This window comes from Pteronotus mesoamericanus, unplaced genomic scaffold (genome assembly GCF_021234165.1).
Source record: "Pteronotus mesoamericanus isolate MK-2021 breed Mesoamerican mustached bat unplaced genomic scaffold, CSHL_Meso_final contig_130, whole genome shotgun sequence".
Lineage (NCBI taxonomy): Eukaryota > Metazoa > Chordata > Mammalia > Chiroptera > Mormoopidae > Pteronotus > Pteronotus mesoamericanus.
In genome coordinates this window covers 4985274-5003933 of record NW_026555060.1, presented here as the reverse complement: position 1 = coordinate 5003933, position 18660 = coordinate 4985274, and the positions used below count along the sequence as shown (strand labels likewise).

Below are 18660 nucleotides of genomic sequence, written 5' to 3'. Positions count from 1 at the left end.
AGCCATGCCCCATAATGTTGTCCATATCCATGAGTTGTGTATAAATGTTCTTTGGTTAATCCCTCCACCATCTTTCATCCCTTCCCTGCCACCTCATTTCGGGGAGCTGCCAGTTTGTTTTATGTACCTAAATTCTGTTACTATCTTGTTCATTAGTTTATTATGTTCATTAGATTATACATATGAGTGAGATCTTGTGGTATTTTTTCTCTCACTGGCTGGCTTAATTCACTCAGCATAATTTTCTCCAGGTCCATCCATGCTGTTGCAAAATGTAAGAGTTTCTTCTTTTTTACTGCGGCTTAATATTCCATTTTATAAATGTACCACAGCTTTTCTATTTACTCATCTATTGATGGGCATTTAAGGTGTTTCCAAATCTTAGCTATTGTAAATAGTGCTGCTATAAACATAGGGGTGCACATACTTTTTTGTATTCGTGTTTTGGGATTCTTGGAATGTATTCCCAAAAGTGGACTCGCTGGGTCATAAGGCAGTTCCATTTTTAATTTTTTGAGGTATCTCCATACGGCTTTCGACAGTGGCTGCACCATTCTGCATTCCTACCAACAGTGCAAAAGGGTTCCCTTTTCTCTACATCCTTAGCGCTTGTTGTTTGTTGATTTATTGATGGTAGCCATTCTGACAAGTGTAAGGTGATTCTCATTGAGGTTTTAATTTACATTTCTCTGATGATTAGTGATGTTGAGTATTTTTCATATGTTTATGGACCCTCTGTATGTCCTTTTTTGGAGAAGTATCTATTCAGGTCTTTTGCCCACTTCTTAAATGGGTTGTTTGTCTTCCTGGCACTGACTTGTAGTAGTTCTTTGTATTCTTTGGAGAATAAACCCTTGTCAGATTCATCATTGGTGAAAACGTTCTCCCATACAGTAGGTTCCCTGTTTGTCTGGCTGATGGTTTCTTTAGCTGTACAGAAGTTTTTTGATTTGATGTAGTCCCGTTTGTTTATCTTCAGCTTTGTTTCCAGTGCCTTAGGGGATATATCGGCAAAAATATTTTCACATTGAATATCTGAGAATATACTACCTATGGTTTCTCCTAGGATTTTTATGGTTTCATGACTTACAGTTAAGTTTTTTATCCATTTTGAATTTATTTTTGTATATGGTGTAATTTGGTGGTCTAGTTCAATTTTTTTGCACGTACCAATCCAGTTTTCCCAATACCATTTATTGAAGAGACTCCACTCCATCTTATGCTTTTGCCACCTTTGTCAAATATCAGTTGCTTATACAGATGTGTGAGCATGGAGACTTTAAATAACTTGCCTATGAGCAACGCTGCCTTGGGATAGGATCTTAGGCAGTATATGAGTGAATATTACAGGTATACCTCAGAGATCTCATGGGTTTGGCTCCAGACCACCACAGTGAAGTGTCACAATGAAGCAAGTTAAAACCTTTTTGCTGATAGAGGGTCTTGTCTTCAATTTGTAAAAAACACATCTATGAAGTACAGTAAAGTGGAGTACAGTAAAATGAAGTATGCCTAATTATATTTAAGGCCAACAGGCCTTAATTTTAGGGGACAGTCTGATGACCAAAAACATAAGTTTAAAAAAAATTTAAGTGTAAGCCTGGAAAATAATACACCGATGCTTTTATATCTACACCTATATCAGTATTTGGAGAAATATACACCAAGCAGTAGAAATTCCTTTGGAAAAAAATTTTTTTTCAAATGTCATTTGTTTGGAAACATCATCAACTCAAAATATAGTGTGAACCATATATGTAATTTTAAAATTTCTAATAGACACATAAAAAGAAACAGGTGAAATTAGTGACATTTATTTAATTCACATCCAAAATATGCAATCAGTATAACAAATTGAGATATTTTACATTTTTTAATGTAAAGCTTTTGAAATCTGGTATATTTTACACTTATAGCACATCCCCACTTAGATTAGCCACACCGCAAATACACAATAATCACATGTGGCTAATGGCACAACTATATGCTGAATTGACATGTAAGATTTTTTTAAAAAGGTAAAATACTGCTTTTGTTCTCCCACTTACTCTGCTGATGCTTTATAATAAAATACAAGTTTAATATCCTGGGAAATAGTAAAAAGACATTTATTTATATAGCTATAAATACGACATTAAGACAACATGTTATAATTGTATATGTACATATATTTCATTTCTTACTCTACCCGTGGTATTTATCACTATATTTAGATTTTAAAAGATAAAAAAGATGCAAAGATACGAGAGCTCGAGGCCAGAGTGAGTGACCTGGAGCTGGAAAAGGTGAAGCTGGTGAACGCAGGCTCAGAGCGGCTTCGGGCAGTGAAGGACATCAGACAAGAGAGGGATCAATTGTTAAATGAAGTGAAAACCAGTAGGAATGAGTTAAACAGTCTTACAGGTATGTTACTTCAGTTCAGATTCTGCTAAAAAAACAACAACAACATAGCTCTATCAGTGAAGTCCCATGTAGATGCTAGGACTATTGTGAAAGAATAGTTCCTCATCCCACATTACAAATACGGAATAATGATGCTGCCCCCGTAGATCCATTTCATCACCTGATGATGCTTCCCCTTGAAGCGCTTTCATACCTTGCCCTTATTTACTGTTCATGTTAGTCAGCCCTCAGGGTCCATGAAAACTCAGTGTTTTCTGAGTTTCTTAGAAAAGGGTGAGGGAAGTGGAAAACCTTGAGTCCTTTGGGTCAGATACCTTGACCAGAACTTTAATGATGAAGCAACATATGCAAACAGACTTATGCAAATTTCTTGAAAGGAAAAATTCAAGGCCTTAAATTAAAAAATGAAACACTTCTTATTTACAATTAGTATGGTACAGGCATCACTTGCTTCACAGATACAGACATAGTCAATAGTTCCTGAGCACTTGCCAAGCCAGATACTGAGACAGGCCCTAGAAACACAACAGTGAGGCTCCCGGGTAGTTGGTAGCCAGGCTGGACAGAACGGGTTACGGTCCGGTGGATGAGGCACAGTGGATGTGTGCTGAGAGCAGAGGGAGGAGGGGTAGAGAACCAGCCTCCTGCAGTAGGTGTCATCTGTACTAGGTTTGAAGGGGGAAGAGGAATTTGGCAGGTGAAGAAGAGGTGGAAGGGCTATCAGACAGAGAGAACATGAAGAGGCAAAGCCGTGAAGGCATGAAATAACATGATGGGACCTCAGAAGTATTTGTTGGAGTAAAAGTGTGAAGGGGTGAGGACTAAGAAATGAGGCAGAACCAGACAGGGTGGAGCCAGCAAAGGATACTAAGTAAGAGGTTGGTTTCATCAAATTTACATTTTAGAAAAGCAGCTCAGCAAGTGAAGAGAGGAAGGCAAGACTAAAGCGCCAGAGACCAACTCATTAAAGGGGATTTTGCAAGGTCCCAGGGAAATATGATGAGAACTTGAACTAAGGCAGTAAGAATGAGAGGAGAAGGAAGAATTCAGAATATTTTTGGAGATTGACTCGACAGTACTTAATGACTGGAGGGGTTGTATGGGTTTCAGGTTTGAAGTTTGAATTATTGGGAAAACAATGATACCAATAGCTGAGAGAGGGAAACGGGAAGGAGGGGCAGTTTGAGGGCAAGATGGTGAGATGCAGTCAATATGAGATAGTTGGTTTGGTTGGCACCAGGACATCTACATGGAAACATCTAGATAGACAGAGATCTCAGCAAAGAGATCTTGGCTCTGTCAGCTTCCTGTATATGTAAATCTATCTATCATATATAAATATATAAATATAAATAGATAGTTAAGTATGTATGTATTCTGTATATGAATGATGAATGCATGCCAAGCATTTTGACAGTTACTGAAGATAAAAAAAAAAAAAAGCACATGACAGCCTCAGGTTACTTACTGTGTCATGGACATCTGTCTACCTAAATCTATTGTAGTGGATATGATAGCCCAAGAAAAAGGTATAAGATGAAATAGATGTAAGTCAAGTACCCAGGCTGGATAAAAGCAATATTGGAGGATCCACCCAAGTAGATTTAAAGAGTCAGATCCCTGGAAATGTGTATGTATATACATCTTAATTTCTGTAACAAATGACGGTGTAACTAAATGAAGTCTCTTCTAGCTCTAAAATTCTGTGATCATTAATTACAAATAAAATATGCTTCATAACAATGGTATAGGAAAAGTAACTCTTATTAATTATCATGTCATACAGAAGACTATGAAGTCTTAAAAAGGAATTTCCGAAACAAAAGTGAAGAAATGGAAACTACTACAAATAAGCTGAAAATGCAATTAAAATCTGCACAGTCTGAACTAGAACAAACAAGAAATACATTGAAGTCAATGGAAGGATCTGATGGTCATGGTATGCTTTGTTAGATGTTTTTTCTTTTATTTTTAATTCCATTGACCTAGTTTTATTAAAGCACAAACCTGGATACATTGCCTGCCATCTTCTTCACGGTGCTATATGATGTGAGAGAGATACAGCAATAGGTATCAATGATGGGTGTTACATAGCAGTAGTTCTGCTTGGGGTTTTTTTTGGGGGGGGGCGGGTAGGAATGGCCGTGCAATTTAATACCTCAAGTATCTAAATTTTCTTTCCCTGTATTTATTTCAATAATTTCTAACAGATTTCCACATCTGTAAATGCCAATTAATTATTTTTAAGGATGTGTTTGTATAAATACAAATTACTGATAATTTTCATTCAACCCCTTATTTTTCACATGTTCGTTATCTATGTGAACTATGTATCTATGGCTAGTTGTCATTTCCTGGGAGGGAGACCTGGGAATTGAACTGCTAGAATCAGGGGTCTCTTCCCACCACTTAGACCTGTTCCCTTTTTACCTTGCTACCCATACTAACTCAGAAAGAGAAGGTTATTTACTGTTTCATATTCATGTTTTTGGTATGGCTGTGTTAGCTGACTATAAGACTAAATATCTAAATCAAATATACATTTTTCCATTTCTCAATATTTTTAATGTCAAAAGACTTATTTTGTGCTTGCTTCAGCAGCACATATACTAAAATTGGAATGATGCAGAGAAGATTAGCATGGCACCTGTACAAAGATGACATGCAAATTTTTGAATTATTCCATATTTTGTGTGGTTCTCAGAGGTTCAGCTCTTTCCTTGCTGGTTCATGCTATGACAATGGTAGGGTTTGGAGAGGCCACTCACTCAAGAGGCCCAGTTGGGGGCTGTCCCCTCCCTGCAGATAGAGTCCCTTCCTCATTGCCATCCTGGCATCTCCACAACTGCCCCAGTCACAATTACTAAATCAACTAAGTAATCTTGCATTGGCATTCAAATGCTTATTGTCATTGATTAAAATTATCTTAAAATATAACAGATTATGTAAGAAAATTACCTTTGAAGGCCAGTCGTGATCATCTTAGACCAGAATTCTTCAGAATGGTGAACCAGTGATGTCGGACTTTTTATCTATTAATATATCGATGTATTGTGCCTCTGTTAACCCTGTTTTTGACAGTTTAGCGATAGGAACTATACCTTGTTAGCAAGTTTGTTTTCAAAGAACACTAACTTTTCTTTTTTTAACCTCTAAGCTATAATTGGACCTGACTCAAAGCAGTAGCATTTTCAAAACTCTTTCCTCAGCTGACTATGAGAAACAACATAGGGTCTCTGATTTTGAATTTCCGAAGCAAGGAGGAACATTGTATATGTTTTCAGTGGCATGACATGTCTTGAGTATTTACTGTCTACTACCTGTACAGAACATTCTCAGCCTGTCATGAGTTACACTAAAATAATCACATATAGGCTTATGCTGCCAATTGAACTATTGAAAGAGTAGCAAACTCCAAGCATGTGACAATAAACATGGGAATAAAAATTGAATGGTTTGTGATATCACTGGATCTTTTAAAATATCACTAATCGTAGATGTAAATATCAGTTTCTACAAGAATTATTAAAAATATATGGTACATTTATTATATGACTATATTTTTATGTATCTACTTCCTATATGTGTAAGTATGAATCTGGTCATTATTATTTATTACCATTGGAGATATGGTAAATTACAGTCATCAGTGAAATTAATTCCACTAACAAGGAAATCACAAAATATTATCTCATATATACATATGTATTTTTAGCTTAAAACCTCCAAGTAATTGCTGAAAATTGTTATATTCCAATATTGTGAAATCCAAAGACCTTTTTCTGTGGTCATTCACTTGAAACTGTACAGGTGCCTTGGAGAATCTTACTTGTCACCTCATAATGTTTAACCATCACATTATAGTTATAGCCTCTCAAAATTTAGAAACTTAAAAACTAAGGCACAGTTTACTTTTTTTCCAGCTATGAAAGTGGCAATGGGAATGCAAAAACAAATCACAGCTAAAAGAGGTCAAATAGATGCCCTTCAGAGCAAGATACAATTTTTGGAAGAGGCAATGACAAATGCAAATAAGGTAAGTCCCTATCCTCAGGCTGGGGGAAACCAGTATGTTCATTCAGTAATACACTGCAAAACAGAATAAGACAGAGCAGAGATTAAAATGTACAGTGGAGAAAAGAGAAGTTTTTCTGACTGAGAAAATTAGGGTAAAGTTCCTGAAAGAACATTTGAGCAGGATCTCAAAAGAACTAGTTAAATGCAGGATGGACAAAAAGATGTTCCTTATAGAATCAGGGAGTGATTATATACAAAGCACAGTTTCACTATAATGTGACATGTGTTCTTAAAATTACTATGCTACACGAAAGTGTGCAATAAAAACCACAGGGCTTATGGAAACAAAGGGATGAGTAGTACCATGCTAACAAATTCCATGAGTGACACACAAAAAAACAGAAACCTAATGAAAATGGAAGCACAGTTTATACATGTTCAGTGGTTCAGAAATACATAAACACTAAAACAAATATGGCCCCTTATCTTAAAAAAAAACACCAGAAGTTTCCTTGTGGAAGTGTGCATCAAAGAGTTGCAGCTTGTGAGTCACTATGAAGGGGTAGAAGGTAGATTTAATACCAGGTGTGCTTGGATGTGGCTCATAACATGAGATAAACTGAGGTAGCTGATAGATAGTTGTTTGAACAGTGCATGTATGCTTTTTGCATATTCCTTTGCAGCTTTGTTTAGCTGGGTGCAGTTTCTCATAAGTGAAACTTCACATAAGTAAATGTGACATTTGTGTTATGCTCAAATGTTTCCTGATAATATCATACTTTGGAACAAATTTGCATTTTTAACAGAAGAATTAGAACTGACTGTAATGGAGGTGAGAACATAAAGAGCATGAGTAAAAAAAAATAATGAGTGTAACTCAAGTAATTACTTTCTCCATACCCAAAATGAGCTGCTGAAATACTGTTTTAGAATGAGGATAACTGTTAACAAATATGTACATATTTCTTTGTTCTTTACCATTTTTACTATCCTAAATCTTTTCTTTCTTTGTCGGTTATTTGCCTGTTTGGAATCTAAAGCAGCGCTTGAGCTCTCTGTCTCTGAGGACACTTAGGGCATTAAGAGGCTGCCGGTGCCTGCTGAAGGGAAGCAGTCATCAAAGCCCAACGACATTCCCTTTAGAGGAAAGGAGGCAGCTTGTAAAATAAATAGTCTTCTCTTTCTGAAACCTTTTCTGCCTAACTAATGAGAAAAGGAAAAATTATTTGCATCCAAAATGTGTAGTACAGTGATGATACCATCTACCTTGTTTATATTAAACATTTTCTCTTTGAAAAAAATATTTAAAGAAATATAGACTCTTTAAGTCGAGGTGTGTATTTTAACTTGGCTACTATGTATTTCTTTTTGTCTACCTATTCCATGATTTTTCTAAAGGAATGAACTAATTTTAATGAAGTTTTGTTGAATACCAAAGACTCTCTCTAAGTAGATCAGTGAGCTCATTCTCATCACTGGACTTGAGGGCAGGAATTGTGTCTTCCATTTCTTTTTATGTCATTTGTGAAATGAATATTCAGCCTTGAAACAAAATAAAAACCCATAAAGCTTTCAAGTAAATGCATCTTCTTTATTATCTCTTCTGTCATTTTAAACACGTTTCAGTAAAGTTTGGTATATGATTACATAATCTCAAATCAACACACACTGTTCACTGTTTTTTTATGTCAACATAATTATTACATATTTTGTGCATTTTATCAAGGATTTCTTGAGCCTAGAAAAAAATAATAATACTAGTATTGATAAAAATGAGACAATACATGATAATGTTATTCTAGCAGCTCCCAACTCCAACTCAGAAGCAAGAAAATGTCATATGAATTAAACTATAGTTCAGATTTTTATAGAGCAGTTTTGTATTTTCATCACCATAATTTATGGTGCTTTTCTCCTCTATAATTATAGGAAAAGCATTTTCTAAAAGAAGAAAAGAATAAATTAAGCCAGGAATTGAGTACTGTTGTAACAGAGAAAAACAAGATGTCCGGAGAACTAGAAGTCCTGAGATCGCAGGAACGTCGTTTGAAAGAAAAGGTTGCAAATATGGAAATTGCTCTTGATAAGGTAGTTATTAACAAAACATATAAAGCGGTCATTTACTGAATAGCTACTAAGTAAAATTGTTCTGAATGAAAACTCCATGTGATAGGAACCAAATCTATATTATAGCCCAATTACTTAGCATGCAGAAAAAACATGTCCTATAGAGAAGACTCTTCTGACCTTTAAGAATACAGTTATAGAGTGACTAGGTGATCCCACCCAAAGACATGTTTGTTGTGGGGCCAGTGCATGAACCACAAGTTACTACATTTCATGGACAAGCTAAATTGGCATTCAAGAGCGAGGATCTTTACCTTCAAATTCAGGATGGTGGAGTAGGAAGATCTTGAGCTCACCTCTTCTTGTTGACACCAAAACTACAACTATGTATAGAACAGCCATCTTTGAGAATGACCTGAAGACTAGCAGAACAGATTTTCTGCATTTACTGATATAAAGAAAGAGCCACATTGAAACACATAGAAAGGGTTGGGACTAAGTCTAGTCAGGACCTACCCTCCCCACAACTGCCCATGCAGTTACTCACAAGTGGGAGGGATATCACAGCTGTGGCGTTCATCCCCAAAGAAGTGGAGGGTTCAAGTCCTAGCCTGGGGGACATGCACTAGGAAGAGGAGCCCTGTAACATCTGGCTTTGAAACGTGTGGGACTTAACATCTAGGAGAGCCAAAGGGCTGTAGGAAACAGATTGTACTCTGAGTCCCAGCATAGAGGCAGCAGTTTTAAAAGCACCTCAGTCATATGTGAAGGTGATACATTGTCTAATTTTAGGTTGTTTGCTGGAAGGACAGAAATCAGAACTTTCTCCTGATTCAGAGGGGCTAGCAGAAGCCATGTTTTCCCCTTTCTTTAAACTAGCTGGTCTAACACTGGCAGGTGCCATTTCTGACACTCTCCATCAGCCTTGCTAACACTGTTCACTCTACCCTGGCATTTCCCTGAGGACCCACCCAAGCTAGCACCCCTCTAAAGTGACTCCTGCTCTGCCACACCCAGTAGGAGGCCTCAGTCAGCATTAGCACACATCAGTGTGTCTACAACAGCATGGCTGAACCTCACAGCCAGCATACCAAAGGCTTGCCCTGCACACAAGTGAGCCCACAAGAGTTGTAGGCAGGCCTCACAGCCAGCAGGCTAGAGACCACCAGCCCCACCTGCCAGTGTGTCCATAGAAGCTGTGGCCCAGCCGCAACAGGAGGCCACACTAGTCCACCCTCTGGAGCCCCTGGCTCTGGTGACAAGGTTGATTCTACTGCTGGGCCCCATGGGACACATTCTAAATGGAGCCATTTTTTTTAAACCAGGAGATGTAGCTGATTTATATAATACATAGATACAGACAGACAAAATGAAGAGAAAAAGAATATGTTCTGAACAACAACAAAAACAGGACCAAAAAAACCAAAACAGAAAAAGAACTAAATGAAACTGAGGTAAGCTGTCTACTAAATAAAGATTTCAAAGTAATAGTCATAAAGTTGCTCATCAAACTACAGATAAGTGGATAAATGCAGTGAGAACTTCAACAAAAAGATAGAAGTTATTTAACTGGACCTATCAGAACTAAAGAATATAACCACTGAAATGAAAAAATACACTGGAGGGAATCAACAGCAGATCAGATGATGCATAAGAATGGATTGACAGTCAGGAAGACAGAATAATGAAAATCACCCAGATGGAAGATCAAAAAGAAAAAATTTAAAAGGAATAAAAATAGCATAAGGGACCTTTGGGACAAAATCAAGTGTACTAACACTCAAGTTATACAGGTTCCAGAAGGAGACAACAGAGAAAAGAACAGAAAACCTATCTGAAGAAATAAGGACTGAAAAATTCCCTAACCTAGCAAAGGAAACTGATAATCCAAGTCCAGGAAGTACAGAGAGTCCCAAACAAGATGAACCCAAAGAGACCCACACCAAAACACATTATATTGTTAAAACTTAAAGGTAAAAAGAGAATCTTAAAGGCAGTAAGAGAAAAACAACTGGTTACATACAAGGGCTTGCCCATGAGACTGTGAGCTGACTTTTCACAGAAACTGCAGGCCAGAAGTGAGTGACATAGTATAGTCAACATGATGAAAAGGAAAAACCTACAACTAAGAATACTCTATCAAGCAAGGTTATCATTCAGAATTGAAGAAGGGATCAAGATTTTCCCAGACAAGCAAAAGCCAAAGGAGTTTATCCCCACTAAACTGGCATTACAAGAAATGATAAGGGAAATTTTCCAAGTAAAAAAAAAGGGTCAAAAGTAAAAATAAGTAAATATATTAAAGAAAAAATCTCACTAGTAAAACCAATCATATAAAGATAGTAAACCAACCACTTATGAATTTAATATGAAAAAATTAAAATGGCAGTAAGTACATACCCATCAATAATTACTTTAAATGAAAAATGACTAAGTGCTACATGAAAAAACAGAGGGTGACTGAATGGATAAAAAACAAGACCCTATACACGCTGCCTACATGGAATTCCAGATTGAAAGACACACATGACTAAAAGTAAAAAACAAAGGCTATAACAGAACACAAAGAAGGGCCTAGCAATTCCACTTCTGGGTACTTATCCGAAGAAAACAATACACTAATTCAATATTCTACACATGCTGGAACATTACTCAGCCATGAAAAAGAATGAAATCATGACATTTATGACAGCATGGATAGACCTAGAGAGTATTATGCTAAGTGAAATAAGTCAGAGAAAGACAAATACTGTATCATTTCACTTATGTGTGGAATCTAAAAATTAAACAAAAGACAAACAAAACAAACAGACTCATGAATACAAAAAAACTGATAGGGCCAGAGGGTTGGGCAGTAGGGGTATGGGCAAAAAAGCGAAGAGCATTAAGAGGTACAAACTTATAAATAAGTCATAGGGACGTGAAGTACAGCATAGGGAACACAGACAATAATATCACAATAACTTTGTATGGTGACAGATGGGTAGTGGGCTTTTTGTGGTGATAAGTTTGTAAGGTGTATAACTGAAATTTCACTATGTTGTACACCTGAAACTAACATAATATTGTATGTCAACCATATAAATTAAAAAGAGCTTTACCTTCCAGAAAAACAAGAACACAGTTATAATGGTTACTTTTTACACAATTATCTTTCTCAGACTAACACAGTCACAGGAGAAGTAAAATGTAAGATATAAGATGCTCCTGGTGTCCTCAGTGGACTGAATAGAAAAACCTCTCCAATCTAACCACTAAAGAATGATTTGAAAACTAGGTAGAAGACAGTCTTAATAATATTAATAAAATTATAAAGTAATGCTAACATCCGTTAATTTGTGGGGTCTAGAAAATGAAAGTGGAAAACACAGCTTAAAGAATGAGAAGGATCAATGACACTGTGTTTGTCATTGCCATTTATTATAGAGGAATATAATAACTTTCCAGTCACCTGAAAAATCTAGAAGGCTAAAAAGTTACCCAACTAGTCCTTGATTCTTAAGAAATCAGAACCTTCATGGTTAGATAAAATGATGTGTGATCTTTTTTTATCTATGCCAACTTTGATCTTAAAACATGATGTATTGACTCAATGAATTTTAGTTGTGGTTATTTTCATGTAAATTTTTTTACATTGCTAAAGCTGTTTGCTCATTTCATCCTTAACTAATTCATTCTTTTGAGTACCCTCCACATACTAAATGCTGTGAGACTCTGAGAATACAAAGGGTAAGGACATGGCCTCCGGCCATTCTCTGTTAACTGGATAAAATGGGGGGGGGGGGGAAGATAAATACAGTGTGCTAAGGGTGGGGGTGTGTCCTTGAAGAGATGGTAATGCTCCATTTATAGGTTAATAAAATTGTATAAAATGGAGGATAAACCATATGTGGTTGCTTGATTGTAGGCATCTTTGCAGTTTGCAGAATGTCAAGATATAATACAACGTCAGGAACAAGAATCTGTGCGCCTAAAACTCCAGCACACTTTGGATGTAAAAGTAAGGTCTTTTTTTTTTCATTGTAAACAGTTGTGTAATCAAAATAATCCCTTTGATATACTATACTTATATCTTTTTTATAACCTTAGATACATTAAAATGTACTTTCAACATTATCTGAAACTAACAATTATAAAATCTGTACAAACCTTGGTACATGCTATACCTGCTCTTTTCATACATAGTAATAAATTGAAGCACCATGCTTGATGCTAAGTTCATAATAAGTGGGAGAAACACAAAAGTGCCTGCCTTGGGGATACCTGAGGGAAGAGTTTGCATACAGAAGGGTCAAGCAAGTGGGAAGGCCCAAAGTGCAAGTGTGTTTGGCCTCTTTGAAGAACAGCAAAATGATGTAATCTTCATGCCAAGCACATGTGTCCTTTAAAAACAGTACATTTTCCACTGAAAAGTGTGTCTGTTTTCCAAGTATATTTGAAAGTTGCAGTCATGCCTCAAAGTCTCTGTGAAGGATCCTTTCATAGCTAGAGCACTGCTGTTGCAGAAGATCCCTCTCAGTAGTATGCCCGCACTAGTGCAGAGCGTTTGCCAAAGGTTGGGAACCGACCTAGCGGCATGCCATGCTAGCTGTGGCTTCCTATCTGAGATGCCTTTATCAATCAGAAGTGTGAAGGCATCTTCCCAAGCACATGCTTAGTCTTCAAAGGGTAACTTAGACACCAGAATCATCTTGCTTAATACAGTACTTTGGTTTATAACTTTGTAGAAGTTCAACATGTGAGACTGAAATTATGTTCAAAAATACGTTTTGATTTCACAATGTAAATTGTAGGTTGACAGTTATTTTGCTCACATCTGTGCTGTTTCCAGGAACTTCAGGGCCCTGGGTACACGTCAAATACTTCGGTGAAACCACGCCTCCTGCAGTCATCCTCTGCTGCCCGTTCTCACTCCAATGTCCCATCTTCCCAGTCTACGGCAAGCTTCCTGTCTCATGTAAGGAACTAGTCCTACAATCCATGATACAAATGATACAACAGACAGAGAATTTGAAATTGAGAAGAATTTTATTTAAAAAAATATATGTGTAGTCATGACAGTTTTAATTACTAGATTTGAATTTAGGTAGACGAGGTGAATGGAATATTCAGTGGGATTAATGTTAGCAATAATTGTCCAATTATTTAATAGGCTTATGCTCAGTTCTTTCACAAGCATTTCTAGACTACAAAGCAAATGTTAAAATAGCTAAAATAAGCATCACTTCAAATGCCAACAGCAAATTAGTGGCTCTAATATACTCTACCAGGATGAAAATGATTTGCTGTGTATTGTTTCTTCATCAACTATATGTGAACTTACTTATAATCATAAAATGTTTTATTCCTTTTAGTTAAAATATTAGAAGCTTTGGAAATATTTTAGTATAACTTTGTATACTTTTAAAGGTCAGGGAAAAATATGGCCAATGTAAAATTTAGGTATATTTTTTCTTAAAAATGTGTTTATGGCCCTGATCATGTGGCTCAGGTGGTGGGAACGTTGTCTCATACACCGAAAGACTGTATGCAATTCCCGGTCAGGGCACATGCCTAGAGTGCATGTTTGATCCCCTTGTCGGGCGCATTTGGGAGTCAACTAATCAATGTTTCTCTCTCACATTGATGTTTCTATCTCTAATCTGTCTGCCTACCTATTGATCTATCTATCATCTCCCCCTTCCTCTCTAAAATCAATAAGCGTATCTTCAGGTAAGGATTAAAACGTGTGTGCGTGTGTGTGTATGTATGTGTGTGTGTCTCTCAGGCTGGTGTGGCTCAGTTGGTTGGAGTATTGTCCTGTAACCCAAAAATTGACCAAAAGGTCAATTCCCCATCAGGACATGTGGCCAGGTTGTGAGTTCAGTCCCATCAGGTCTGTACAAGAAGGCAACCAATCCATGTTTCTCTCTCACATCGATGTCAATGTCTCTCTCTCTCCTCTCTCTCTAAAAGTGATGAAAAAATGTCCTCAGGTGAGGAAAAAAATTTAAATTAAAAAAAAAAGATACACACACATGCACACATTTGTTTGTTTGTTTGTTTATGGAACAACTAATTCCCTGCAACCAGTTTTCAGCTCCAGCTGTAAAGCAATGAGACCTACTTCATAAGACACATGAAAATCAATTTCATTAACGCACAGTCTTATTGTATATATATAGCAACGGGATCACCAGTGACCTACCAGCTAGTCTACCTGTGCCATTTAAATGAACATAAGTACTGTGAAATGACTAAAAGCTGAAGCGAACTCCTTTTCTCACAGTACACTTAAATGTCCTGAAAAACAAGCAGTCACACAACAAATAACAGAACAGTCTATCAAACAATAGAGTAATAATATTAATGTTAGGATTTAAGCATGTTCTGCTATCTGGAGACTAATCTTGGGGATGCACAGAGGAAGAGCAGGAGACTGCTGCCTTATGCTTTAAGTGTTAGAAAACCACTTTACTGTTAAAGCTGTGCTCATACTGATAAAATTAACTTAAACCCCCCTCTCCAAAAAAAAAACCCACAAATCAAACAACAACAAAGAACATTTGACTAGGAGTCATTGCGACCCAAGATGTGTGTTTACAGTTTTGCCATTGTGTAAACATTTGATTTTCTGGGATTTCATTGGAACCAGTAGAAAATTTTTATCACTGCTGAATCCCACTTTATCCTGTTTCTAATATTTCCTCACATGGCTCACTTATACGGACCTTACTGAGATGGCCACAGATAGGGAGAATTGCCTTCTTCCAGGCTTATGGTGGGTTAAATCCCAGAGTCATCATAGAACCCTTATTTGAATGTCAGTGTTAAAGGCATTGTATAAGAATATGAAGGTAAATGCTTTCCTCCCTATATAGCAGAGTTCCAGAGAAAAAGGTAAGATGTTGGACACACAAGAAGTTGCTCAGAAACTTTGGAAACAAAGAGGAAATAAGTTTCTGATTGTGTTCATGTCATTTTTTTCCCCCTGAAGCTTAAAAGTAAGATGATATTTTTACTTATGTCAAGAGGAGTATAGTAGCTAGAATACACAATTAACTCTGATAACTTCTTACTAGTGGCTCTACCCTGGCACTAACACATTATATTTCAAGTCGTAGTGCCTCTGGCAAGTCTAGATCAGTAAGTGTGAAACATATAAAATACTTTATGTTTTTATACTAAGGAAAAAGGGAGGTAGAAAACAGTCTTTCTTGATTACTTACTATGCATGCATCCAGTACTTCTCATTTCTTAAATGATCCTAGTAAAGTAAGAGTTCTCCTCCTCTTTTTTAGATGAAGAAATGGAGATTAAAATAAGTATTTCACTCGTTATAGTGAAATTATCTGTTTTTGCAAAACAGAAACAAACTTATAGATACAGAAAACAAACTGCTGGTTGCTAGGTGGGAGCGGGATTGGGAGGCAAGGTGAAAAAGGTGAAGGGATTGAGAAATACAAATCAGCAGGTACAGAATAGTCACTGGGATGTAAAGTACAGCCGAGGAAGTATAGTCAATAATATTGCAGTAACTATGTGCAGTGCCAGGGTGTATAGGTTTATTGGGAGGATCACTTTGTAAGTCATATAAATGGGTCACCACTATGCTGTGCACTTGAAATTAATATAATATTGAATGTTAACTGCAATTGAAAAATTTTAGAATGAAAGATTATCCATTTATATATTTGCCTCCCATGTTAATCTATATGGTTTCTTTAGTCAGGGACCAGTTATGAGATATATTTGTCATTTTACTTTAGTTTCTGACAATGTCTGGCACATAATAGATGCTCTGAAAACCTTGTTGAAGCAGGAAAGGTAACTTGTCCTAGATCACATAGCTAGAGAAGGGTAGTAGCCATGACTAAAAGCCTGTGCTGTTTCGCTTGGTACCGCTCTGCCTATTTAGTCACTGTCACCTCAAGAAGGGGTTAGGAAATGATATTGGTATTTGTATTAATATCTCTTTAGTAGTTTTAACGATTGCTGAGGTGCATTTGACTTATCAGTCAGTCTTGGTTTAATGCTTCTGAGTGCAGGGTAATTGCCCTCATGTAATTTTTGAATTACTTTCAGTAATAACCAGACTACATAAGTCTGTTGTGGTCAGGTGCTCAAATATATTATTGAATCCTCACACATATTCTGTGATTTTGTGACCATAAATTTGGACATTTTATAGCACACTGATCACATTTCCTAACAGATATATCCTGTGAGAATCAGGCAGCAAATCACAGATCACACTCTGTCCCAGCTTTGTCATGGACCACTTGTGCAATTTTAAGTAAATTACTTAACCTGTCTATGCCTCTGTTTTCTCATTTCTAAAGTGGAGGTGATTACTTATACCTTACTGGCTGGTTTAAAGACTAAAGTTTCAGTGAGATAATATATAGAGAATGTTGAATGTGTATGAGCTGCAGTCAACGGAGATTGGCGACTGACAGTGGGAGAACTAGAAGCTGATCTGGGGATTCCAAGAACTACTGGGTCCAAGATTTTGACACAGGAAATGTGTTGTGGCAAAACTCATTCCGCAGCTTCTGCTACCAGAGCAGAAGGAATGTCGTGCTGCAGTTGCTAATGACTTGATTCAAACTGCTACCAATGTACAAGATTTCCTCAAGAAGGTCATAACCGGAGATGAATAATGGGTCTACGGCTACGAGTATGATCTGGAAACAAAGGCTCAGTCATCCCAGTGAAAGTCTCCTGGTTCTCCACTCCTGAAGAAGGTCTGGCAAAGTCACAGCGAGATCAAGACCACGTTAACTGTGTTTTTTGATTGGGAAGGTTTTGTTCATCACAAGTACACCTCTTCAGGCCAAACAATTAATAAGAAGCACTACTCACTGTTCTGTGTAGGTCAAGAGATGCAATATGACAAAAACAGCCGCAGCTATGGACAACTGGTGATCGGCAGCTTCATCACTATAACGCATCCACTCATGCATCGCGTCTCATGCATCAAATCCTCAAATCACCCAGGTGACTCAGCCCCCCTACAACCCAGATTTGGTGCCCTGTGACTTCTGGCTTTTCCCAAAACTAAAATCACCTTTGAAAGGGAAGAGATTTCAGACTGTTGATGAGTTTCAGGAAAATAGGACAGGGCAGTTGATGGCAATTGGGAGAACTGTGTGAGGTCCCAAGGTGCCTGCTTTGAAGGGGAGTGAGGCATCATTGTCCTATGTATAATGCTTCTTATATTTTGTATCTTCTTCAATAAATGTCTCTATTTTTCATGGCACATGGCTGGATACTTTCTGGACAAACCTTGTATGTATAAACAAGTATATATATGTGTGTAAATTAGATATAGCACTATGCTGATGATTGGTTATTATTGATTATCCCTGACTAGCAAGACAACAGGTGGTTTTTGTTTTCCTCTCCTTCTCCCTAATTTCTACTTACCAGTTGAATTAACTTTATAATAGAAAAAATAGGATACAAATCTGGGGAAAAAAGTGTCTGTTTTGTAAATTGTTTCATTGCAGCACTCTATGAAACCTAACCCGCTGAAGGAAGATCCAACAAGAGACCTGAAGCAGCTTCTGCAAGAGTTGAGAAGTGTGATCAACGAAGAGCCAGCTGTGTCTCTGGGCAAGACCGAGGAGGAGGGCAGAGCACCGTCTCTGGGAGTCTCATACGTGGCTGTGTAAGACTGAGTGAACTTCAGGGTGGGAAAGCCTCGCTCATCAGCACGTTGCCATCAAGTTGTCTGTGTGTTACTCTCTAGGACAGCGATTTTCAACTGACGTGCCGCAAGAATTTTTAAAGCATGCAACACCTATTTAGTCAAGGGCACTGACCTCTTTTCCCTTAGATTGTCAAATAAAAAAATGACAACAGCCAATGCACCAATAGCCATCCAGCGTGAATGAATTAAAATTATACCTATTGACAAAAAATACATGATTGTGGTGTGCTGCAGAATGTTAGTAATTGGTTTATGTGTATCAAGATAAAAAAAAGATTGAAAATCGCTGCTCTAGGAGTTTGAGGTTTAAAAAACTTTGAAGAGTGTCTGACATTACTAGGGATAGCAGTATGAAAGGGGAGGAGTTAAGCAAATGTAAAATAACTTGACATCAAGAGTAAATAATATAGCTGTTCTGCTCAGAAAATAATCAGGTCAAGGTGCTACCCAAAGTTATATTTCTATGTAAATTTATAGTT

At 37.1% G+C, this 18660-nt stretch overlaps 1 protein-coding gene and 1 non-coding gene across 2 annotated transcripts in view; both read left to right on the top strand.

The window, feature by feature from the left end:
* The window catches only part of CCDC158 (coiled-coil domain containing 158), a 54160-nt gene that overhangs the window by 23501 nt on the left and 11999 nt on the right, over positions 1-18660 (top strand). The window contains exons 11-17 of the mRNA XM_054590037.1: positions 2214-2403; positions 4190-4342; positions 6327-6439; positions 8350-8508; positions 12395-12487; positions 13319-13444; positions 17979-18139. Coding sequence (XP_054446012.1) covers positions 2214-2403; positions 4190-4342; positions 6327-6439; positions 8350-8508; positions 12395-12487; positions 13319-13444; positions 17979-18139 — 995 coding nt within the window. The remainder of the gene's footprint in view (positions 1-2213; positions 2404-4189; positions 4343-6326; positions 6440-8349; positions 8509-12394; positions 12488-13318; positions 13445-17978; positions 18140-18660) is intronic.
* On the top strand, positions 4989-5095 carry LOC129087777 (U6 spliceosomal RNA). Its single transcript, XR_008530931.1, has one exon. It is a non-coding gene; the product is annotated as a U6 spliceosomal RNA (small nuclear RNA).